The sequence below is a fragment of the Corythoichthys intestinalis genome, chromosome 21, assembly GCF_030265065.1.
Source record: "Corythoichthys intestinalis isolate RoL2023-P3 chromosome 21, ASM3026506v1, whole genome shotgun sequence".
Taxonomy (NCBI): domain Eukaryota; kingdom Metazoa; phylum Chordata; class Actinopteri; order Syngnathiformes; family Syngnathidae; genus Corythoichthys; species Corythoichthys intestinalis.
This window is the reverse complement of record NC_080415.1, coordinates 23,244,280-23,270,915: the sequence shown is the minus strand read 5'-3', so window position 1 is coordinate 23,270,915 and position 26,636 is coordinate 23,244,280. Positions and strand designations below refer to the sequence as shown.

The 26,636-nt window shown below is 40.1% G+C and overlaps 1 protein-coding gene across 1 annotated transcript in view; it reads left to right on the top strand.

Annotated features, from left to right (window-relative positions):
- LOC130909777 (A disintegrin and metalloproteinase with thrombospondin motifs 3) overlaps positions 1–26,636 on the top strand; it is a 126,974-nt gene that overhangs the window by 4,054 nt on the left and 96,284 nt on the right. The window contains exons 2-4 of the mRNA XM_057826613.1: positions 21,512–21,793; positions 23,544–23,597; positions 23,717–24,120. Coding sequence (XP_057682596.1) covers positions 21,512–21,793; positions 23,544–23,597; positions 23,717–24,120 — 740 coding nt within the window. The remainder of the gene's footprint in view (positions 1–21,511; positions 21,794–23,543; positions 23,598–23,716; positions 24,121–26,636) is intronic.

Sequence of the window (26,636 nt, the reverse complement as noted above, 5' to 3'; positions counted from 1 at the left end):
ACTTGTAGTTCTTAAAAGATAAATTTGAGTACAACTGATAGTAATTTTTTTTTTTTTTTTTTTTAGGGATAGGAATATTATTTTTGTTGTGCTTTCACTAAATGATACTGTAGCGACTTAACTGTTCTGCCCAAATGCATGATGGGAAGTTGGGCAACCATGACTGTCAGTGGTGGCTGCAAATGGTACACAGTATGTTCTGCGTTGTATTCAATTAGGCGTGTTAAGAAAAGCATCGTCTTCTCCGCCCAAATGCGTGATGGGAAGTTGGGCAACCATGACTGTCAGTAGTGGCTGCAAATGGTATACAGTATGTTCTGCGTTGTGTTCAATTAAGCATGTCAATAAATAGATAGTTTCTAGCTCCGCACAAATACATGATTGGAAGTTGGGCAACCATGACTGTTAGTAGTGGCTGCCAAAGTCCAATGCCTGTGTCCACTCGCATTTATCCGCCTTTTCGCTCTCAATGTGCTGAAACGGCGTCATTGTAAACTGTTTGAGGCAACGCATGATCGGGTTATTCCGTGCATGAGTTAATTGCGATTAAAAAATTTAATTACTGCCCGTTAACGCGATAATTTTGACAGCCCTAGTAATTATATCACAGAATGGGGAAAGAAAGGTTCAGAGAGAAATCACGATGCTAAACATAAGCCGACCACTCTTCCGAGGAAATCGTCGTCATTTGACGCCTCCGTTTCAAACATGTAGGGATTAATTGTAGATAATCTTTCCTGGGAGCCTTTGCCATGGTTAGCGTCATGAAAGGGCGATCCTGAATGGTTACCTTTTGTAGAAATATCGCTGATATCATAGCTGCTCCAATGCTGGCTGTGGATAGTCTTCTGTTGCGTTCAGAAAATGACGTCACACTTTCGGGTTTGGGCATGCAGTATTGACTGAGTGCTAAAAAACTTAAACGCAAATTATCCTCACAGTTACGCATTAGAAATGACATGGTTGTTTGAACGAGCTCGTCCAAAGTTTATATTCGTAAAATTACACCAAAATCTGAAAAGCTCCTCACCTGCCCTTTAAATCACAAATTTACTTAACTTTTACAAGTTGCATAGTCATTAATATAACAACTTCTTTTCAAATTTAACATTACCGTAATTTCTGGACTATAAGGCGCACCTGACTACCACCAAATTTGTCATGAAAACGGCATTTGTTATAAATAAGCCGCACTGGACTAGAAGCCGCAGTTGTCCTCATTGTATTATGGGATATTTAAACCAAAAGATATTAACTGGTAACACTTCATTTGACAATGGCACCATAAGATTGTCATGAGACCAAATAACCCACCATTAAGCTTTCAACCAATTGGCTGCAAAGCCTTATTGTCACTAAAAGCTTCATTTGGCCATCACTGCTTCCTTGGGGTAGACAGTCAACCTCTGCTGCCACCTGCTCTCAACACTGTTGTCATCCAACATTCCTCCTAGCATGCATGGCGGCGCTACAGATGTAAATAACAGCCATGTTCTGTGCTTACTATTTCTTCAGTTACTGTTCCAGCTGTTTCATTTATTGCTAGTTATGGTACTTGGTAACATTTTCTTTGATAGTGGTGCCATAATACTGTCATAAGACAGTCATAATTATTACATGACACTGTCATAAGCATTAATGAATGCTTATAATAGATGTCAGTTAGAGTCATCCAGCAAATTATCTCTTTTGAATGGACGTAAAAGATCTGAGGTGGACATAAATGGATTTACTGACATAATATGCCACATGACACATATTGACATCTGCCATAAGCATTCAGTAATGCCCATGATAGAGTCATGTCATAATTATGATGTTCTTATGACAGTCTTATGATGCCGCTGTCAAATAAAGTGTTACCTACTAACCCAAATAAATCAACAAATAAGCCACACTGGACTACAAGCCGCAGGATTCAAAATGAGGGAAAAAAGTAGCGGCTTATAGTTCGAAAATTAGGGTACTTTCTTAAAACCAGAACCTTCTTTTGAAATTACCTTTTTCTCTCTGATTACAGTTACAGCAAAAATGCAGGTTTTTTTTTTTAAATTAAAAAAAAAAATGTTTTTAATAAAAAAAAAAAAAGCCCCACTGTTTTTTTTTATTTTACCAAAAAAAAAAAGCCCCATTAATTTTCAATGGCATAATCATTCAAATGTGCAATACATGATACATAATGGAACTTGCCCTCCATTTTTGAAAAAAAAAAAAAAATCCAATTTACTTCATTCATACGTAAAAAAAAATTCTGGAAATCAAGGCACATAAAAGTTGTTTACAGGTTTAGCCAAAAATCTACGTTTCCACCAAAATTTAAAAAGAACAACCCAATTATTTTTATTTATTTATTTACCGGTATTTTCTTTTTAACCTTTCCTGTTCAGCTGCTTGACATGGAGATTTGAATGTCCGATTGGTCTGTAAAGTTTTAATGTATCACATGGGAGTATGGCATACTCCCATTGTGATCATTCAACGCACCTCATTTATTAGGAGAAAACAGCGAACAGGAAGGGGTTATGGGGCAACAGAAAAAAAGAAGGAGAGAGAGAAGAAGCACAAACAACAAATACATTGAGCGCCTACACTAACTATGAATATGTTGGTGCTATCGTGAGCTAGTTGTATTTCCGGTTGACACCATGTGGGGGGCCTAAGAGTCTGAAACATAAGTTATTGGGAGGGGTGGAGTGTACACAAATCAGCCATATGGTCTAGAACCCAGTATGTGTGTGAATTCCTTGTGAGTGAATGTTGGCATCCTATTCTATGCTGTCTCATCGCTAATCCTAACACCGAGGTTTTCTACTTGAGTGTGTCTAATAGCACACTAATAGCAATCCCATCAAACATGTGATAGTCCCGCAGATGAGTGGAGATGCCGCGTGGGTGTTGCCCCAGGGCCATGGCCCTTCCCCAGGCAACCGGGAGGTGTGGGGCGAGCCAGTGCAGCCCATCCCTCCTCCCTCCTGCAGCCCAGCTAAGGGGCCGTCAACATGCCCCCGGGATCCAGGGTGGTCCCCCGGGCCATTCGCGCCCCCATCAACCGGCCTTTAGGGATGGGATAAGGGGATGCGCCACCACCCCCCACGCCCACAACCAACCCCGAACGAGCGACTACCGCCCCCCCAACCAGCAATTTATTTCGATTGTCCCATTCATTTACAATGGTGTACTGCAAGCAATACGTCACTTCCGCTCATTAATATTCATGACATTAGCTACGGTTGCTAAAGGCGGACACTCCACCGTTTGTCCCTAATAGGAAATTGGGTACGAATGAGATGTTTACAGAGCTAAACCTACCAATTCTCTCCGAAAATTATGTCCCTGGTTCCAAATTCACTGGCAAAGACGTGGAAGAACATAAAAATGTTCAGTTAAAGAGATGGCTTGAGTGTCGATGGCTGAAAAAGACGAAAAAAAACGAGCCGTCCTAAGCATAGCCTTAGCTTTTTATCGACGTGACTGACAATGACATTCTCCTGTTTCAACAAGCTATCCTTTACCACCAGCCCTATCTTTCTTATATATTATATCCTCTGGTTGTCCTACGTCTCTGACCGTTCTTGGGGGTAATTTATTTTGTTAGATTTGTGTAGCAATTGCAAATGCTACTCAGTGACAGCCAACGAACACTTTTAATTTTTTCATTGATAACAAATCTTATTTCTATAATTTACTTACACTTCCCCCTTACTAAAGTTGTTTTTTTTACAACAGAAAAGTTAACTGGCTGTCAGATACCATTTTAATTCTTTTCAGGTAATTTATTGTCAGACAGAAGCAGCATGGCACAACGTCACGCTAAAAAATAAGTTAAAAATATCAAAATGGCTTACATCTTTGTCCTCTGAAAGACCATGCCAACCCAACAAAATGTTTACTGCATATGAAAAGTGAATGGATTCACTGAGCTGCCGTTAAAAGTCCGCGCAAGTTGATTCATTCTTCACATTTTTTCCTTTGTTGCCCGTTTTTGGTTTCGGGAAACGATGAAGAAAACATTCTTCATATGTCGTAATGTCTAGAGTCGTTTCTACAACTTCCAAAAAAGGAATGTGTGATCGGCATGTTCGTTTTTGAAAGATTACCGGAGAAAAGTAGCAGAATTAACATGGTTTCTATGCAAGGGCGGGTCTATAATGTCTCACTTCTACTTTACTTCCGCTTTACGATGCGACGTCACGGTCTAAAAATAGTATGCGAGCGGGACGCCATAGGGAAAAAAATGGCATGATGTGAACAGTAAAGCTCGAAAATCAACAGGAAGTGACTCAGAATAGCCCTTAAATCAATGCAAATCCACCCCATGAAAACCATTAAAAAATCGAAAAACCGCCAAAAAAAATCAAGAAACAATGGAGAATGGAAAAACTGCAATAAAAGGCAAAAATCGTGCAACAAACTACAAAAAACAACAAAACTACAGCCAGATTAAAAATTCTGAAAATTTGCGTAAAATCAGAACCTTTTAGCAAAAAAATATCCATTTTATTCTCATAAAAATATTTTTGTAATATAACGTGTTAATTCTTGTAAAATAAAATTTACAACCCTAAATTAATTATTGTAAGATTCTGACAACATTCTTGTAATACTTTTCCCTTTTGGCACAAATCTTGCTTTGTCAGCCCGAAAACATTGCTGGCGCGGTCCTCCCTTGGCAAGAACCCGCCGCTTGAAAGCACACGCCGATATGGAGACAGCTCATTCCGGCCAAGTTTTTTGCTCCGAGTCGAGATAAGCTTGAGGACATGAAGAGGGTGGGGGGCTCGGATGATACGGAGGTCTCCCTTCCTTCCTTTTGAAACCTTCATTTCGAGCCGTTCCAGCGTGAAACCCGAGCCGGCGGTTCTGAAGGATCCCGAGATTGCGGTGGACAAAGAGCAGCATTGATTTGTGCTGGAGGTTGTCAGAATAACAGCAAAATAAGAAAAAGGATTGTACTCGACGGACGTGAAGGTGATTGGCGATGTGGCGCAAACGCCTGTCGGCCACAACAAAGCACGTTGCCATCTTTTCAAGAGACCATCTTACTTTTAAAGCCGCGTATTACACACCTGGCTGCACAAGTTAATGAAAACCCTTTGACTGTCACTGAAATGAGCTGTTAGAATATATCCGTTCTTGCCTTTATGAGCCAACAATCTGCCGTTCTAATATGGCCTTTTTATACAGGACACAATTCACGTTTTGCCAAAACTTACAAGTCATGGAAGGAAAATATTTTAGAATAAAGTTCAGACACATCCTACCTACAGGAATTTCTGGCAAACCTAATCGGTGTCCAACATGAGACAACGTTCTCTGTAAGGGTGTAACGGTACATGCAGGGGTGAAAGTGGGCCAGAACGGTCAGGAACGCAGTTCTGGTATAAGATTCAGGGCCAGAACGCAGTTCCGGTATAAGATTCAGGGCCGGAACGCTGTTCCGGTATACGGCGCTTTGATTTCGACAATATGACGGCAACTGTAAAAATGCTATGTAAAAAAAAAAAAGAAAAACACAAAACTGCCACACATGCATTTCATCTCCAAGAAGAAAACAATCTACCAACATCAGATTTACATACACTAGTGTTAACAACAAGCATAACAGAGGGCTTGTGTAGCGTAATCCGTTTCCACTGATATTTATTATTTATTTTATTCCACGGACGGCATGGAGGCTTCCCCAGCTGCTGCAGTTATCTGCGTCTGACGATGACGAGTCATGTCAAAGTGAAATCTAACTGGAACTGTAGTCTTGAAACAAATCTGAATAAGGAAAAACAATTCATTAAAATAATGCAAACTCTTTAACCCTTTAACACCGAACGTGTCGGCAGCGACGCGTTTACGCATGTCGTCTTCGAAGCTTCGTCACGCTGTAATTACGTCACCCACGTGCTGCTGGTTGGTCTCATTTGAAAGTACGGAAGTTGATGTCCACACCAGTTTTTATTTGAAGTCAATCGACCAAGAAAAACGGGAGATAATGTCATTTGAGTTTTATAGTCTTATTGCACTCATAAATATGCATTAAAACGCTGCATGGACCATGTATATATCTCCATATTTCCATCATTTCTTGTCCTTTTTCAAACCCGAAAGCAGCACAAAAGACTACATACCGTATTGGCCCGAATATAAGACGACCCCGATTATAAGACGACCCCCTCTTTTTCAAGACTCAAGTTTGAAAAAAGACTTTTTGAACACCAAATTAATTTTTATACAGAAACGACCACGGAAAGCTTTTCTCTGACTGTGAGCATTTTTTAGGCGATCTTTTTGAGCTCTCCATCTCCGTACATTACACTCTGTGACACCATATTTCACAGCCGCTTTGCAGTTGTTTGAAGACACCGCCTCATTTATCACCATCAACTTGAAGTTTGCGTCATAACTTCTCCTCAGCTGCCGGTGTTCTGCCAAAATATGCTACATCGGCGAAACATCCTACATTAGTCGAATTTGACACCTAAATTACTACCGTGCGCTCTAAACTTGTTTTGTTTAGATGCATACAGGAATAACGTACTAAAGAAATGCCTGCAGAAAATACGGTACTTAAATGTAGTTATATCAAATAAGGACGGTTTAAATACGCTACGTGACTAATGTGGTCAACTGCTTCAAAGCTAACACAAAAAAAAGCAATGGTTAAAAGTATGAGAGGGTAATACATGCAAAAAGTATCTTTGAGGCTGTGAAAAGGTTCTAAATAACTAAATAAAAACAAAAATAGTGAGTACTCACCGCTTCCAACCGATGTGCGCATGCGTGTGAATGCATACGCAAGCGCCCTGAGCATTATGTAGGACGTTTCGCCGCGTAGTAAGGAATGGCCGAACACCTGTTATCCTGGCCAATCTTCGACCCACTTTTCTCCAAAGTGTCGCGAAGTTTCTCCATTTTTGGTTATCTCTTCTATTACCGGTATTTTCTTCTCTTTTCCTTCTTACCACTTTCTTCTTCGTGTCAGGGGTTCGCTTTGGCCGCCCGAGTCGCGTTCAGCATTCGATTCATTGATGACTGGCGCCATCCAGCGTCGTGAATGGGTATATGTCTAGGCCGCAGTTTTTTTTTTTTTTTTTTTTTTTTTTTTTTTTTAGGCCGCAGTTATAAGACGACCTCCTCTTTTTCAATCTTATTTCAGTGCAAAAAACATCGTCTTATATTCGGGCCAATACGGTATATCCCAAGAGCCGTTGTGATGTCAAGAAGGACGAACCGAATGTGGACATTTTTAATAAATTTCCGAGCGAGGCGCCAACTAAGGAAAAGGAGGCATGCTGAAGCAAGCAACGGCCAGTTTGAGCGAGCGGCTTTGAAACGTGCAGAATGAATCTAAAACTAAATTTAGCGCAAGCTAATGCATTATTTCATTAACTCAAGGAAGAAGATGAGCCGTATTTGTCGTTGTTTTCCTGGGATGAGTCGGCGTCTCGGCGAGTAGAGGTGACAGGCTGACAGCAGCGCGCAAACGGCGAAGGAGTAGGCTCTGTAACGCAGCTCCGTGACCTGTTCATGCAAAAGCTTTATTGAATTCGCAAAAAAAAAAAAAAAAAAAACTTTATTGGGTCGTATGCCAGAAAATTTTGAATTGAACTGAACGACTTGTCAATATTTTTGAAAATACTTTTTTTTCAATGTTATGTATATTTTTTGTTCACCATAATCTTTTCAAATTTTATAAAGATGAGTGTTCGAGAAGCTTGGTTGCATGTACGTATGTATATACTTTAGATAAGGTGATGGGTATAATACCTAACTTCACAAAGAGAAATCCTCCAAACCCTTTTTGTGTTAGATGATATATATATATATTTTTTCTCACTATTTTGCACTGTATATCACCCGTTTTGACCATAGTATGTGTAAAGGCTAAAAACGCCTATGACCATACTTGCTGTTTGTGTTGAATTGTCAAACATAAAACTATTCAATCTTATTTTTCTCTATTGAATGTTTATCCTAGCAAGTAGAATAAATATTATCAAGCTTCAAAACGTTTGGTCGAGCATGTTTGGTTGTCAATGGGACATCAACATTACAAATTTTGAAAAAATATTTTGGGATTTTTTTTGGTCTTTTTGGGTCCAAAATGTGGATTATAATTGGTCAGTGAAGAAAACAACAGTTTGGAGATGAAGTTCAAGGTGTCCTTAAAAAAGGGACCCAATTTGGGCATTGTGAACAATTTTTTCTTTGAAATATAAAGGCAACATCAAATGCATTCAAATTCGGCCAAAATAGGCTTAGGTGTTAAAGGGTTAAACGAGAGTAGCTGTGATCTGTCATGATAGAACATCGCTTCAATGATATCTAGCGCCATCTAGCGTCGTGAATGGGGAGAGTAGCTGAGATCTGTCATGACAGAACATCGCTTCAATATCTGGCGCCATCTAGCGTTGTGAATGGGTATAATGTCTAGATCGCGAATATAAGACGACCCCCTCTTTTTCAGTCTTATTTCAATGCAAAAAACACCGTCTTATATTCGGGCCAATACGGGTAGTCAAGATTTTGCATTTAGTATATGAGGAAATGAGGGAAAATAAAAATTAGGAGATGGAGGTTGGGGTTTATTGCTGGTTTTGTTAACTTTTATTTTGGAAATCATTGAAAAAATATCATTTTGAATGAAAATCAGTTTTTTATGTGTTATAGAAATAACTTACATAAACAGTTTTCTTTGCATTTCAGTAGTTTTGGACCCTCTTGTTTTGTTTTGTTGTTTTGGTGCTCGGTTCGGAACGGAGGCGTATGAACGAGTTTCTGACGTAATGTAACCCTTACTTTTCGAGGCTGTGAGTCGATCGGGTTACAGTTTCTTTGTGTAGATTATATTTACTCCGTCTTCTCTACTATAATGAGGACCAACACGGTAGGACAGTATAACCCAGAAACGTCAAATGCGTGACAACGTGGCCGCCGCGAGAACGCAGTGAAACGCGGGCGTTAAGGTCAATCAGCCAATGCACACTAGTTGCAGTGCGGCCGCGTGTTAGACGCGTCCCAGAAGCGGCTCAACATTATTATTTGACGCGAGACGTGACCCTCCTGCGTCAATACTACTACCGGTAGCTAGGATCATGCAGACCGGAAGTCACTTGTGTATGGTGGATCCGGTCGATTTTCAAACTAATATGCAATTGTAACCCACTTTTTGAGTCCATCAGATCCCTTGAGTGGTAGATTGGGGCACAGTTGACTTGTCTTTGTTGATGTACCGCTGTCTTCTCTGCTATAATAATAACCAACACGGCCCCCTGTTCAATACAAAACCCTCCTACCACAACAAAACAAGTAGGAACTAATATTCACATTGGAACTAAAGTTATACAACATAAAATATACAATATAAATGAATACTACGTCACATTTGTAAAATATAAACACATAATAAAATAAATAATAGCCCATTTAAATAAAATAAATTGAAATGCGCTAAAATACCTGTAATTAAATAATAAGAATAATACACAGATCCTGCTTAAACAATTAAATTTTATTAATTTCTGTGTGGCGTTTTAACTTGAGAAAATCCACCAATAAAGCTTTTGAAAACCGTTCATAAGAAAAAAAAAAAGATTCATTGAGGCATTACATTTGTAAAATACATGTTAAAATCTTTGTCATGGGGATTGCTTTTCTCTTTAGCACAGGACGTCTTTTTTCTTCTTTCTTTCAGAAAGAAAGCTGACCAATACGCGGGGTCTGAAAGGCAAATTGTTGTTGAATTATCTTTAAATACCCGCTATTTTTTTAGCAGAATTCTAGCTTTGTATAGGCTAATGTTCCTACTGTTGAAAGCACAAAGGTGTGTAATAAACAACTAGCACATTTATATTTTGCATTTTGTTTTCTTACTGTACCGAAAATGAACCGAACTGTGACCTCAAAACCGAGGTACGTACCGAACCGAGATTTATGTGTACCGTTACACCCCTAGTTCTCTGGTATGTGTTTAAGACCAAACAATTGGAAAGTGAAGACCTGCTGGTAAATGGCTGCTGTTCTTGGAATTCTGGGATATTCATTAGAAAAGAAAATCCAAGGTCCAGGTATGCTGTTAAGTTATTGGCTGCCAATGACAACGATAGACGTCCAATCCATTTGAGCTGGGCGGGACTGCTTCATATTACAAATACAGTACTGTACAGTGGCACCTCGACATTCGATCCTTTCGACATCTGACGTAAAATTTGACTTGTCATTTGTCTCGACAAATGCTCGAAATACGACGATTTATGACAGCGTCGCAACTTCATTGTTTTTCTGCAAGCGGAGAGAAATCAACATGGGTCCCAAGAAGGTTAGTGCAGGTGATAAAAAAAGGGAAAAGGTGACGTTTACCATTTAAATTAAGGTGGAAATGATGGCAGATTGGGGTGCGCGTCAGTGAACGAAGATACAGCCGGAATATGTCTACAATCTCGACGGTTCTCCTCCGACCTCCGTTCGCCTGTCTTTATAAGTTAGGGTGACAATTATTATTATTGTAACATCGGCAAGGAAGTCGCCAGCTTTGTCCGGTTTTTAGTTTATTTATTACAGAATAACACAACACGGCTATTGTCAGCCATAGCCGACGCCAACAACAACATGGGAAGAGAAAGTAAAAACACGGTGCATTTAGGAACAGCATGCAAAACACAACCACCACATTGGAACCTAATTTGTTACTATTATTATATTATTCCGATTTGCATTCATAGTTTATTTATTTTGCTATCTTTAATAGCCATTTGTAATTGGACCAGCAGTATTTATTAAGGATTTAGTGTAGGTTTTTGGGCTGTGGAACAAATTTATCAAATTATAAAGTACTCTATTGGGAAAAAAAAAACTCAACATACGACCGTTTTGACTTACAAACCAGGTCCTTGAACTAATTAAATTTGTGTGTAGCGGTACCATTCAAGGGCATAGGTTTGGTCTCAACATTGATATAACGATGATACAACGGCATATGCTGTACGTACACTTTTTGCTGAGGACGGGACATTATTAAGACCAAAAAGATAATTGAACCGGGATAAGGGCAACATTTCTCATGAATATAAACCTAATTAATTGATAGGCTAAATGATCTATGCAAAATAAATCTGTATTGACTTATACTAACTTTCATGTGTATTGGTTCAGTTGTTACAAGTTCGATTTGAACAAAAATCTGAGATATCCAATGACCGATGTACATCTGAGACATACTAGACTACCCCAAGACTGAAACCAAAGTTCTCTCATGAAATTCTGATGTGTGATTTCATTTCAAATATATTTTTTTTCATGTTAGTTCATGTTCATGTCATTATCCCACTGAGGTGATGGACCCTGTTATGTACATTGGTGTGGGTACGAGGTCTAGAGACAACGTAAACAACCTATTTTTGGATACCTTCCGGTTTTTCTTTTATATAAACGGACTTGCACTCGAAAGTCACCACGTTGTATTACGGTAATGCACCTAATACAAGCAATGATACAAATGAATGGCTAGCTTGACTTCATTGTTCCTTGTGGAGGCTGGCCTGACCGCTGTAGTTTTGCAGGTTAGCAAGTTCACACAGTTTAATGTTATGCTACCTCTGATGCAGGTCGGACTTTCAGTAGCAAAACTAGTGGTACTTCCCCCACCTCCACAACATTGACGTCTTTTTACATTGCTTACAATGGTTGCTGCTGGCCCCCCCAAAAAAACTTGTAATATCTCTTCAAAGGGGGCGGCATGTTGTCGACATGAATCGGTCGGAGCGGTGTGAGTGTGCGTGTGTGTCTGGTGGGGCTGGGGGAGGTCAAAGTCATCATCCAATCAAACGTGTGTTTGAGGGGGAAAAATGGACCGGCACATTCAGCAAGTGAAAAGGGATAAATGTAAATCTGAATATAATGAAAATAATTCACTTAACACTTGAACTACCAAGGGTGGATCAGTTGATCAGTTAGTCCTCATAAGTCATTCCCATTCACACTCGCAAAACCACAATGTTTGATTGCTCCAATTAGCATCTTGAGTGTTTGTGGGGGAGGGCTGCCTTGGCTTTGTTGGACAGTGGACCGCTCAGGCATGCAATTGGGCGGACAACCTTTTTACATATTCCCAAAATCTGCAGTTTGCCTACAGTACAAGGGACGGTGTAATATAAAACAAAACAAGACAGTTTTTAAGTGGTTACATATGACACTTCGTCCTTTTCCTGGGGCTAGGTGATGGAGGTTGTTGCCGAAGCATTTTTTTCATCTGCGCCTTCTTTGCATCCACATGAGAGCGAGCCAATTCCTTTGCAAGACCCACCAAGAACTCAACCCGTCTCTCTTATATTCAAGATGCCAATTGCAGCTATCCAGAGTGAACCCCACCCCCCTTCACACCTAGGCAGCGACACCATAGGATTGTGCAGGGGGGCTTGATTGCTTGTTTGATCGTTCTATTGTTTGACTAAGCCCAGAAGTCAGTTTGGTATTGGGGTCATTTGACACCTTTCTGGTATTTCTTTATAGCCAAAAAAAAAAAACAAAAAAACAAAACAGGACTTCCAGTGTTAATCACTGAGGGGTCTATTCTATCCTTGCAACATATGGGAAGATCTATGCGATGGAAAGACTCAATATAAATTACCTACGTATATAACTGAACTCATTATATAATGCAAATAAGGTTGCTTAAAAGTTGGTGGGCACAATTTGAGCATCCTGAAAAATTGGTACTGTTATATCCCTACTGTCCAGATGTAAACCTACGCCCTACCACTGTATATCCTTCCCTCCAATAATCGCTTTATTCGTTCTTGAGTTATCTTGAACACAAACATACAAACAGACAAAATAACCAAATACTAGGGCTGTCAAACGATTAAAATTTTTAATCGAGTTAATTACAGCTTTAAAATTAATTAATCGTAATTAATCGCAATTCAAACCATCTATAAAATATGCCATATTTTTCTGTAAATTATTGTTGGAATGGAAAGATAAGACACAAGACTGATATATACATTCAATATCCGGCACTGTACTGTACTGTAAGTACTGTATTTGTTTATTATAACAATAAATCAACAAGATGGCATTAAAATTATTAACATTCTGTTAAAGCGATCCATGGATAGAAAGACTTGTAGTTCTTAAAAGATAAATGTTAGTACAAGTTATAGAAATTTTATATTAAAACCCTCTTAATGTTTTCGTTTAAATAAAATTTGTAAAATTTTCAATCAGAAATTAAACTGGTAGCCCGCCATTGTTGGTGTCAATAATTACACAATGCTCATGGGAGCTGAAACCCATAAAAATCAGTCGCACCCAAGCGCCAGCAGAGGGTGACAAAACACCCAAAAACACAAGTAACAAGTGGACATTACACTGTGCTGTCATTTGAATCTGTTTGAGCGGGGCATGTGCGTTAAATGCGTCAAATATTTTAACGTGATTAATTTTAAAAAATCATTACCACCCGTTAACGCGATAATTTTGACAGCCCTACCAAATATTTAACCTCCGCCTTCTGTATGCTTCAACTTTCCTGAAGATCAAATAAATAGCAAAATACAACTTAATTTATGATTTAGAATTTCTTTCTCGACTGAGCTTTTAAATCAATTTCCTCGTATCTCCCTATCTATCGCCCTCAAACTGTTACCAATAAGTTATTTTACCCATAAATCGATATTCTATGACTTTATAACAAGCAAAAAAGGGGCGGTCAACGCTAAGCCGCTCCACTTTTCCCAGACTAGAATAGGGAGCGACGGTAGCGGAAAAACATCTCTGCGAATGCCAATCTATTTTTGCTATTTGCGATGCCGTAGCCGTTGCAATGAACGAGCGAGGTGGAGGCGAAGTGTAATAACACCCTCTGCTCCGCTGCTCACCGAGCAGCTGCTTTGCATCTTCTCTTTGAAAAAAAAACAAAAACAAAAACCCTGCATATTTTCCCAGCATGCTAGCTTATTACAGCTCACTCGAGGGAAGACGTTCGTGTCTGCTCATCAAGTCTAGAAAAGAGTGAGCCCGACTTAGTGGGATAATTCGCATCCCGGGAGGGCAACAGATGTCTGACGTGTCGCGAATTAAAATGCAAGTTTTCACGGGAAGAGAATTCTTCTTCTTCTATGCGTGTATGTGGCGCTAACCACAGCACTCCCTTGGATGGACGCACCTAGTCATTTCGCCTGGCCTTCTAATTGAATCTTCCGCTATATTGTGGAAAAAGAATGCAAAACGTCATTTTACAAAGACCGTGTTGTCCAACATTGGAGATGCATTTTAAATACAGAGAGAGGCTGGAGTACATTTGCTTCTGGACATTGGAATTGAAACATGATTATTCATTTCAGTTATGATAGTCCCATAGTTCCATGACCATAACCATAACTTTTTTTCCCCAATTTCAATGAATAGAAGGAAAAACATTATGAATATATTTGCCTTTGGGTCATGTTATCTGTCTTCCTTTGTTGCGGTACTGTTTCAGTTTAGATATCCTTTGACATCGCGACGAAAAAAAACATTAAAACAGCAGAGGGTACATAATGTTACAGTAGTTTGGGATTTTGTAAGTTTGTAAGTATTTTGTTGTATTTGGCATTAAAAAAAGTTACTGTAGTTTCGTAGTAATTTAACTTTTATTAATTTTTTTCTTTAGTTTTGGTAGTATAATTAGACCATACCTGATTTGATATTAATTAATTGCTCGCCGTTGATGGCATTAGACATCATATCTATCCAGTCTATCTTTTACCGCCATTAATGGCACTTAAACATGATTATTTACTGCCAATCTCCCCTGCTCAAATAGGTTAGACATCTATTGACATCAATTTAAAAAAAGAAAAACATAAGTATGTGCCATAAAGATTTGGAGATTGGAAAAAATATTCCAGCCCCTTTGACTTCACAACCCCCTTCCCTTCCTATAAGGATTCCATAGCTGTTAGTATTCCAGATGTGTTTAAAAGGCCATCCTGGAGGTGATGACTAAGCATTTTTCCAACCTTTTCAGCTGTTAGCTCCACTTTTGGATGCAGTCACCGAGTGCAAATTGAACATATGCACAGTGACCACTGAGTTGATCATGGAATGAATTACTTTAACGTCAGACTTGATGAATTTCCGATTGGGGGGTTCACCAAAGTATGAGCTCTGGAATTCGCCAAAATAGCTGCTTCAATCCAAACTGATAAACTTTCAGTTGCATATCAGGCAAGGGTCTTTGAGACTTTATAATGCTTGGGGGGGCACATTCAGCAAGTGAAAAGAGATAAATATATGTCTGAACACAATCAAAATAATTCACTTGGAAGGGCATAGATTTGCATAGGGACGGTAAGGACATGACACTACCAACTTTTCCGGATGCTCAAATTGTTTTAATCAGCCTTATTTGCATTACATAATGAGTTCAGTTACATTGTATTCCCATATGTTGTAAGGATAGAATCGATAGAATAGACCCTACCATTAAGTGAATTATTTTCATTATGTTCAGACTTACATGCCACCCCCTTCGAAGAGAAAGGATATTAGAAGGTTTTTTTTTCCGGCCAGCAGCAGCCACTGTAAGTGATGTAAAAATATGTCAATGTGGTGGAGGTGGGAACACGGTACTAATTTTGCTACTGAAAGTCCAACCTGCATCAGAGTTAGCATAACATTAAACTATGTGAACTTGCTAACCTGTAAATCTCGAGTAGAAAGCTGCTGAGAGAGAAGGGCCCTGCTGTATGTGTTTTCTACTGTTAACATTAATTCAACTGTGCACTTATTCATTACTTAAAATGTATTTATTTCTTTGTACATCATGTATTTGAAAATATTTTTATTTTCAGCCTGTGCAGACATCCCCCCCCCCTTAAAAAAAAAAAAAAAAAAAAAAACAGGCACAAAAGCACAACCACTGTAAATTTCCTTTATAGTGTGATAATGGTAGGGTCTATTCTGTCCTTACAACGTATGGGAAGACAAACTTGATGACCTATGTAACTGAACTTATTATTAGGGCTGTCAAACGATTAAAATTTTCAATCGAGTTAATTACAGCTTAAAAATTAATTAATCGTAATTAATTGCAATTCAAACCATCTATAAAATATACCATATTTTTCTGTAAATTATTGTTGGAATGGAAAGACAAAAAGACCGATATATACATTCAACATTCTGTACATAAGTACTGTATTTGTTTATTATAACAATGAATCAACAAGATGGCATTAACATTATTAACATTCTGTTAAAGCAATCCATGGATAGAAAGACTTGTAGTGCTTAAAAGAAAAATGTTAGTAAAAGTTATACAAATTTTATATTAAAATCCCTCTTAATGTTTTGTTTTAATAAAGTTTGTAAATTTTTCAATCAAAAAATAAGCTAGTAGCTCGCCATTGTTGATGTCAATAATAATCATGGTGCTGAACCCCATAAAATCAGTCGCACCCAAGCGCAAGCAGAGAGCGGCAAAACACCAAAAAACACAAGTAACAAGTGGAAATGACACTCTGCTGTCATTTTAATCTGTTTGAGCGGGGCATGTGCGTTAAATGCGTCAAATATTTTAACGTGATTAATTAAGAAAATTAATTAATGCCCGTTAACGCGATAATTTTGACAGCCCTACTAGTTATATAATGCAAATTAAGGCTGCAGCTATCAATTATTTTAGAAGTCGATTAATCTATCAACTAGTTACTTTAAATAACCGAGTAATCGGATTTGGAACATTTCATGCGTTGAAGGATAAATTTTGGGAGATATAAAACAATGGCTTTGCTAAGATTGCACTTTCAAAAGAACATTAAATGCAAAAATAAAATAAAATTTCCGAGTGTTTCTTCAAACTATGCAGAATTGCACTTTCATTTAAAAATACATTTAAAATAACTGAGCTTAGCCTTAAACGGTAGTAAATTAAATAAATTAGGATCTAAGTAAAAAAAAAGAACAATTGGCTAACTTGCATGGCAAAAGTCTGCTAGTTTAAATGCCATAAAATGCCAACTTTTTATTTATTTATTTATTTATTTTTACAATACTACAATAACAAATTGTTCAAACACATGTTCCCACAAAAACAGCTAAATATACATTTTCTTTGCTTGAAAAAAAAAAATACAATTAAACGATAGTTATGAGGTGGATATTCGTGACCTATTTACAGACACTATTTTTTTCATTGTGATGTAATTTGTTTAAAAGTTGAAAATATGTGAGTGAATAATTTCAAGTTTTTTTAAACTAAATATTAGACATCAATTAATGATTCTAAGCTAAAAATGATAGACACTTCGAATAGCAAATATATCTTACCTTCTTTTTATGGCTGGGTTGAAACACAAGCGGTTGCGCGGTGTCTGTAAACGGGGGTCTCCAGGGTAAAACGGACAAATTAAAAATGTTCGGGGGCTTAATGCGCCAAGAAACTGCTATGGCAGTGTATAGACATATTGTTCTATCAAACACAACAATTCTTTTGGCTTGAAATACAGCAGTTTATTTTAAAGAGGGGTGCAAGAGCAGCAACTGCTTTTTCAGCCTTGTCTGTGTTTTCTGCCATATTTTTTTTACCTGTCTTTAGCAGGGTTAGTATTTTTAAAAATGGCTGCGGAGGGGTCGCTTGGTTAACTCCTTCAGTGCCATTCTTGCAGTCAGACTTCCGGGCATTAATTATGTCACCAGCCACAACAAAGCGTCGCCATATTGAAGAGGGGGCAAAACATGAGTCACAAGCAGTTGCTCTGTCGTGCATTGTAGTAGTACAAACTCGTTGAACTTTTGTCTTATTTGCGGTCTTTTTTCCGTTGGAATGTCTTAAAGTTGCTGTATTGCGGGTTGTTACACAAAGAAGAGTTCGGAGCCGCATTTGAAGTTCTTCATTCTTCCTCATGAGAAGAAAAGGAGACGCAAATGGCTGAATGCAATCAATCGAGGAACAGTAAAAGACGGTTCCGTGGACTATTCTCGCCTGTGGGAACCTAAATCCAATCACATTTATGTTTGCAGCCGACATTTTATTACTGGTGAGTAAACTTTAATCGATTTTTTTGCCCCAATTAGCTGCTAGGATTCAATAGACTAGGCAGTGGTTATTATTACCGTAACCGACAACTCGCAAAGCGTTATTTTTCTTTTGCCGTGAACTGCTCTGATTGGTCAATCAGTATATTATTGGCCTGGTGGGAATTGGTTATTTTGCCGTGACGTGACTCTGCGTTCTTGCCTCGTGACACCCTATTAAGTTCTACTACCACGGTTCACGGCTAAATAACGCTTGGAGGTGAATTACCGGTTACGGCCGAAATAATCACTTCGTATATACTACCAATTTTCTTAGTTCCACACAGTACATATTCCACGTAATTGATAAAGGTGAACTTACTGGGTGACTTTATGAGGTAGTTGTAGATGTTTCCGAACTCCACTGGAGTTCATAGGCCATTCCTTTGGATTGTTTATCCAGCTATAAGCTGAGACTTTGTATGGGTAGGTTTGCAAGCCAATAGACGCTAATTTTAAGTTGTATCGCCTCCTCGCGTCTGTCGGCAGTGACTCATGATAATAATAAGTCATGTTTAAGACGTTTTTATGAAAAAAAGACGCAAAATACAGCTGAAATATATGAATTTCAGACAACATTTGTCTATGAATGTTTACCTGTGCGTCCCCCCTTCTCAAAATGGCGACACGTTGCTATGCGAGATGACGTCATCGTGACATCACGCTGACTGCGAGAATTGACGATAATATATGTCCAATCGTGTGGCTCTTTTCATCTTTTGAGGTGAATTTAAAGTGCCTGTGACACGAAAAAGCATGTTTATTTCATAATACACGCAGTATTTTATGCTCCTGAATGAAATGGACCACTTGGATATGTGTGGAAGCGATCACTATATTTATTTAGTTTTTTGAATCCCGCACCATGAAAATGAGTGACTTCTGGCTTCGGTCTTGCATTGACACAGCCGTATTGTTGAATGAGGACTAAGGATTCCGCTGATTTTGCGGATTAATACATTTATTTTTCGCATCACGCCAGCCAAATGGCTGTAGAAAAATCTTGCTGTAGGAGGGAGAGGCGTGTGCGCCTTTTTGGGGTTTCAAAAGGTTCCCATTCACAGGTGGATATTGGCCAAAACAAGCCCTACTACTGTGGGACCATGGGACTTACGAGGAAGTGAGTAAACATCGTGTTTTGTATTGTAGCAAATACTGAGATCATTTTAATAGGTGGCTTGCATTTTGTGACATGCTCCTTGCCCCCTCGGCCGACGACCGGCGGCTTGTCGCACATCCCCCCGCCGGGAGAGCACTACTAGTCTACCCGGCTTATTCCCCTCTTCAGTTGCCCGATGTTCTGTCAAATTTTCCGACCGATCAGAAATTGCAACTTTGAGTTAAAAATAGCCACGAATACAGCAATTACAAAGTAAACACTACAAACTTTCTTTAAATAAAGGACTACTTACGTTTGATCATGGATTGGCATGTAAATGAGCAGCGGTCATTGTCCAGCTGCTTCCCCGGCGAGCTGTCCGGTCCGTATTAGCATGGGAACAAGGAACCAGCTGTAAATTCCTCTCGCGGAGACAATCGACAACCCAGTCGTCATGTGAAATGATCCGGGTAGTTATGTGTGATTTTCCGCTTCGAAGACTTGAAACATCACTCGGTTCGGGTTAGCATGTCGGCTAGCTGTCACGCCTCTTGGTTTGTTTACATTCTCCGAAGCCGGGGAAGGGACATGAAATAAGCCCGATTTAGGTGTCATAAAATATCGTTCGGGAGGTTCGACAGTAAATGTGAAGTCGACAGTTTTGACCATTATGGAGTAATTTTACCATGTCGTCTTGAATAAATTCATTTTTACTATTTCATATTCCATTTAGCACAAGACTGTTATTTGTCATGACCATGCGATTTATTTAGCTATTGGGAAAAAAATACTTGGATGAAAAATAATGTCCTGTAAAAATATTGGAGTAGAGAGACTGAAACAATGACATTTTGCGGCTCTCTTTGTCATGTTTTCCTTGTTCTGAATAATTCACCCTCAACGGGCTTACTGGTCCTTCTCAAGCCATTTATTTAGCTGTTGGGGAAAAATACCTGGATAAAAAGAATATCCTGTAAAAATATTGAAGTAGAGCAGGGATGTCCAAACTTTTTGCAAAGGGGGCCAGAATTGGTGTGGTAAAAATGTGGGGGGCCGACCTTGGCTGACGTCCTTTACGTACAAGAATATATTCAGGCAAATTTTAGCAAGCCATTCCGTGTGTCACATTTGCTTTATTTATTTATTTAAATTAATAATTTCAACAATCTCGCAACTGGCCTTTGTGGCGTTCTCTTTCCACTCTCGGGCTCTTGTGAAATACTGCAGCTGTAAAATTAAACTAGCTTCAAGTTGCTTGAATTTCTCGCTACGTATCTTCTCTGTAATCTTGTCATACAAGTCAGCGTGTCTTGTTTGGTAATATCGCCTCACATTGAACTCTTTAAAAACAGCAACTGTCTCTTTGCAAATGAGGCAGACACAGTTGCTGCATCTTTTAGTGAGGAAATAGTCCAATTTCCACCTATCCTTGAAGCGTCGGCCGTCGCAGTCAACTTTCTTTTTTTTTGTTGATTGTCGCCATTTTAGAAAATTGGGAATAAAGGGGTCACCCGGGGTAATGTTTAGAGTGCTGCTGCCTTTTGGTGGGTAAATGAGGAGCAGCATTTAGTGTGTAAGCTACTTCACATGCTGGTAGCAGTACTGGTGACCAATTTATTAAGTCTGTGTGCGGGCCAGACGTTATTGATTTTATGACAGAGGCTGGGGGCCGGATGAAATTTGACCAAGGGCCGCATTTGGCCCCCGGGCCGGACTTTGGACATGTCTGAAGTAGAGAGACTGAAACAATGACATTTTGCGGCTCTCTTCGTCGTGTTTTCCTCGTTGTGAATAATTCCCCCTCAATGGGCTGCATACTAAATCAGATGAAATCGTGACTCCGGTGACGTCATCCACCTGTTGGGGACGCTAGAGCCCCATAATGGTAGGCGTGGCTAACAGGCAGATTAAAAAACTAATTTCTCGTCATCTGCGTTTTGCTGAATTGTTGTATGTAGTCGAATCGTCTCAAAATATGATTGTAATTCACATAATAATCCTATTTAAGTCTTTTTTTCTCCTGTCGTACGCACTTTAAATTAGTTCAGGGAGTGAGGAAGCGGATCAACATTCCTTCCTACTTTAAATGAATTGGACGTCTATCGCCGTCAATGGTAGCCAATGAGTTAAATATATGCTCGTCTGCAGAGGGTAGGCAGGCGCTTGTTGCCTCTACACACGCACGAGAACTGTGCGCGTGTATACGAGTGTGTGTGTGTTCAGCAGCACACAAGCGCACAGCGGTGCTTGCACTATTTGCAGATGTTCCAGCCGCGGGACCGTATGTGAATTTGCTAACAAGTTGAGGACAAGAAGTTAAAAAGCCGGATTAGAGGAAAACGCGAATTGATTTCTGCTTCCCAGGTTGTTTGTTTGCAACGGGCCCGGTTGCCGTCATCCCTCCGCGGCCCCCCTGCCCCCACACGGATGGCCCAGCGTCGCCGTGTGGCGCTCAGCACAGGCCGAGAGACTGCGCGAAGTCGGGCGCCGGGACGAGCCGCCTCCGAGCCGGGGAACGACTTGGACGGCCACGGACGCTGAAAAAAGTGGAGCATCAAAACTCCGCTATGGGGTGCATGCACTTTCTTATGTGCTTCTCACTGACTCAACTTTTACTGGAGTTTTCTTTTGCTGCAGGGACATATGGTGAGTGGAGTTTTAAATCAACTTTACATGTAGGTCTTGGTTGCCAGTGGTTGCTAGTCTGCAGGGTTGAGGAAAAGAATAGAATGTTGATGCAGATCTGTCATCGCAGCACCATTACAAGTGGATGGCTAACCAAAGATCAGGCCTTGGCAGAGTGTCAAAAGTGAAATAAAACAATTTGGGCTGGTGGGTTAATTTCAGTTGCAGTGACTGTTGCTAGAAAACTTTAATTGGTACTGGTCAGAAAAGGGGGAAAAACCTGGGTTTTAAATTAGGGTGGCATCGGATGTTTGTCAAGGTTACCGTAATTTTCGGACTATAAAACGCTACTTTCCCCTGCATTTTGAATACTGCGGCTTATACACTAGCGCGGCTTATTTGGTTTTATAGGCAACACTTTATTTGACAGCAGCATCATAACACTGCCATAAGACCGTCATAATTATGACACGATCATGGGCATAAATGAATGCTTATGATAGATGACATTAAATGTCATCTGGCAATTTATGTCACTAACTCCATTTTATGTCCAGTTGGATCGTTTACAGCCATTCAAAAGTGAGATAATTTGCCGGATAACACTGAATGACATCTGTTATAAGCAGGGCCGGCCCAGGCCATTTGGGGGCCTTAAGCAAAATAATGTCGAGGGGCCCATATTTTTGGCCTACCATTTCATCACAGTGTACTGTGAAACTCATACATGCAATCCAACCTATATGTCCATATTTTGTATATTAATCATATTTTGTTGCACTGCATTCTTCAAACTTCTCACCCCAAATGATTGTCAGTACTTACAGTAGATAACGCCAAACCTTTTTCTAAAAGAGGAAAGAAAGAAGTTAAGCAAGAACTTATTTTTTAAGCTTGTAATCAAGTATCAAAACTCACAAAAGTCAAATAAAGCAAACTGTAGTAAACAAAATAGGGGGCAATCTGGCAATTGTTTATATTCTATCTGGGCCCCCTAGTGGTCAGGGGCCCTAAGTAGCTGCATAGTCTGCTTATAGGCTGGGCCGGCCCTGGTTATAAGCATTCATTAATGCTCATGACAGTGTCATGTCATAATTATTATTGTCTAATGACAGTCTTATGGCGCCACTGCCAAACAAAGTGTTACTAAATACCATAACTAGCAATTAATGAAACAACTGGAACAGTAACTGAAGAAATAATTAGCACAGAACATGAATTTTGATTGTTATTTACATCTGTAGTGCTGCAATGCATGCTAGGAGGAATATTGGACAACAACACTGTTTACAACAGTTAGCTGCAAATGAAGCGTCTTGAAGCAATGAAGCTTTGCAGCCAATTGGTTCAAAGATTCATGGTGGTTCATTTGGTCTGATGACAGTTGAATGATGCCGCTGTCAAATAAAGTGTTACGATTAAGATCTTTTGGTGTTAATATCCCATAATACAGTGAGGACAGCTGCGGCTTATAGTCCAGTGCGGCTTATCTATGAACAAATGCCGTTTTTGTGTCATACTTGGTAGGTGGCGCCTTATAGTCCGAAAATTAGGGTAGTTACACCACACCGGCTTAATATATCTACTAAATTACTACTTTCTAATTATTCTGGTCGCTATGGCGGCATGTGAAGTGGGCTGATAACTCACTCATTGCCCAGTTCTAAAGTTTGGACGTCTGTCATCGTCAATGGCAGCCAGAACTTAACCAACAGGCCATAGGCCACAAACAGTGACTAACCAAATACCCAACCAATTGCATTTGGTGCAGATCCAACGAAAGGTGCAGAAACACTGGAGCCTACGTTTGCCGCAGGGACACATGGTAAGTAAATTCAATGCAAATGAATACTGGATTCAGACAACGAAACTGATAAATATTCAGTTTTAAGAATAGTTTTGGCTGCTATGATGTGAAAGGTGATTTTTGATGTGTTCGTTCAGAAAAACTCTCCGGCAAGTTAAGCGACTATGGCCTGGTGGTTCCGTTCAGCACCGACTCCCATGGCCGCTTCACATCTCACTTGCTGTCAATGGCCGATGAAGGAAGTAGTGGTAGAAGGAGGCGGATGAGGAATAGGAGGGAAGCCCGCGGCGTCTCCGACACGTCCCCGTCGGAATCAGGCTCGGGGTCCGAGTTCTTATTCTTCAACGTGACCATCTTTGGCGAAGAGCTGCACTTGAGGCTGAGGGCCAACCGGAGGCTGGTGGCACCCGGGGCCTCACTGGAGTGGCAGGAGGACTTTCGGGCCCAGTCCGAAGAGCGGGTGCACAGCGATTGCGTGTTCACCGGAGACGTAAGCGACAGGCCGCACGCCACCGTGGCCATCAGCAACTGCGACGGACTGGTAAGCGCCAAAGAAATGGATGTTTTCATTTCCACCAGGTCACATTAAGATGGATGGTTTATGCAGATGCAGGACTTAAATCTTTGTTTGAGTCACTATTCCTGCATTTGGAATAGTCTGCTAACTTCAACACAGGCTCTTAAAACGTCTTACATTTTTACCAGTCTTGATAAAGTTTCTTAAAAAGGCATTGAATTTCATCTGATAGATCTTAAAGTGCCTGTGATAGCATAAAAATAAATAAATAAATAGCATTATTATGTGAATTAGAATCATATTTTGAGACGATTGGACTATATGCAACCATTTGGCAAAGCGCAGATGACGAGAAATTAGTCTTTTAATCTGCCGTTTAGCCACGCCTGTCATTATAGCGCTCTAGGGTACCCAGCTGAAGGATGACGTCGGCAGGGTGACGATTTCATCTGATTTAGAATTCAGCCCACTGTGGGGTAAGATTCAGAACGAGGAAAATACGCCAAAGAGAGCAGCAAAATGTCATTGTTTCAATCTCTCTACTCCAGTATCTTTACAGGATATTATTTTTATCTACAAATTTTTCCCTAATTGCTAAATAAATGGTATGGTCATGGCAAATAACGGTCTTGTGCTAAATGGAATACGAAATATTAAAAATGCATTTATTCCGCACGACAGGGCAAAATTACTGTATAATGGTCAAAACTGTAAACTTCTTGCACTTTCCGAGCGGTATTTTATGCCACCGGAGTTAGTTCGGCTTTTGTCATTTCCCTGCCCTGGCTTCGGAGAGTGTAAACAAAACAGGAGGCGTGACAGCTAGCCGACATGCTGATGGAACCGAGCGGCGTTTCCAAGTCTAATTCTCGCCTTTCGAAAATGAAAAATCACACAAAACTACCCTGGATCATGTCACGCGGCGGCGGTGTTGCCGATTGTCTTCACCGATCGGCCAACCCCTCGACGGCGAGCAAGTTAGAGCTCCTCGTTCCCCTGCTGCAGGCAGGAGTGCTTGTTGCCGGGGAAGCAGCTGGAGAATGACTGCCAAGCGGCTGTTCCAATCTTTTTCGCCTTTCGAAACGAAAAATAGCACAAAACTACCCCAACTCATGTCACACATGGCGGCAAGAGTGACAGCCTTCACTGATCGGCCAGCCTCTGGCGGCGAGCAAGTTTCAGCTCTTTGACATAATACAAAACACGTAGTTTACTGACTTCCTTGTAAGTCCAGTGGTCCCACAGTTGTCTGACTTGTTTTGGCCAATCTCTGCGGTGAATGGGAACTTTTTGAAACGCAAAAAGGCTCACACACCTCTCCCTGGTGCAACAACAAAAACCTGCATCACATTTAGCTGGCGTGATGCAAATAGTAAACGAATTAATCTGCAAAATCAGCTGAATCCGCAGTCCATCTGCATGCTGTAAAGCAGGGGTCCCCAACCTGGACCGGTGTGATTTGGGTCTTTTTTTCACTGACCTGTGTTCAGTGAAATTTTGCACCCTTATAGAATTTTGCGCCCAAAGCTTTTGTGGCGGTGAAAAAAACAATCTTTTATATTCAGTTGGACTCTCCATGTTATCCAACGGTGCTAAAAAACTATATACATCATAAACATACATGTGCAACACGAAAATGGCGTGAATTAATGCTTAACGACATGGCGAAGTCGTTAAGTGAGAGAGCTGCGTGCAGTTGTTGTGTGCAGCTATCATGGCAAATGTAAGTTAATATTCCTTTCTTTATAGAAAGTTTGTAGTGTTTACTTTGGAATCGCTGCATTTGCGGTCATTTTTAACGTTACGCGCATGCCAAATTTGTCAGATCACCGGCAATGTGTGGCAGAAAAATACAGCAAATATTAAATAACATTTGTTTTGTCGTGTTAATTGCACGGAAAATACAACTCACCTGCTGAATCAGTGGGAGGCATGAGCTTGTTTCGTTGCGACGAGATGTTCCTGAGATGGGAGAGTGAGCGAAGCCCGCTTCACAAAGATATGATGTTGTAAATTGTAGCACCGTTTGCAGTGCTCTCCTAGCGATGTCAGGATATTCGGAAATGACTTTATTCCAGAACCTCGGTAGAGTTGTCTCAAATGTACGTTTAAGGTCGCCGTGATTTGCGATTTCTACAAGCTGATATTCTAGTTGCACTGACATGCTCGAATCACTCGGTTTATTCACGTACGGGTCACAAATCCACTCCTTCGCAGTTCGTGGGTCTATAGTGATTGGGAAGTAGCATAGATTTTGTTCTCTTCGAAGTTGTAGGCTCATCTTCTGGCTCATCAGGTTCCCTTTTCCCCGTAAAAAATCTGTCCAAAGACGTCTGTTTTTCAGTCATTCTAGTGTGGGGGCTAATTATTTCCGGGAACAAATGTGATGGGCGACGACCTACAGTGGGGAGAACAAGTATTTGAGACACTGCCGATTTTACTGGTTTTCCCACTTGCAAGCCATGTAGAGGTCTGTAATTTGTATCATAAATTCTCTTCATGTCAGGAATGAGCGGGCAGGCAGGTGGTGTGGACCCAAA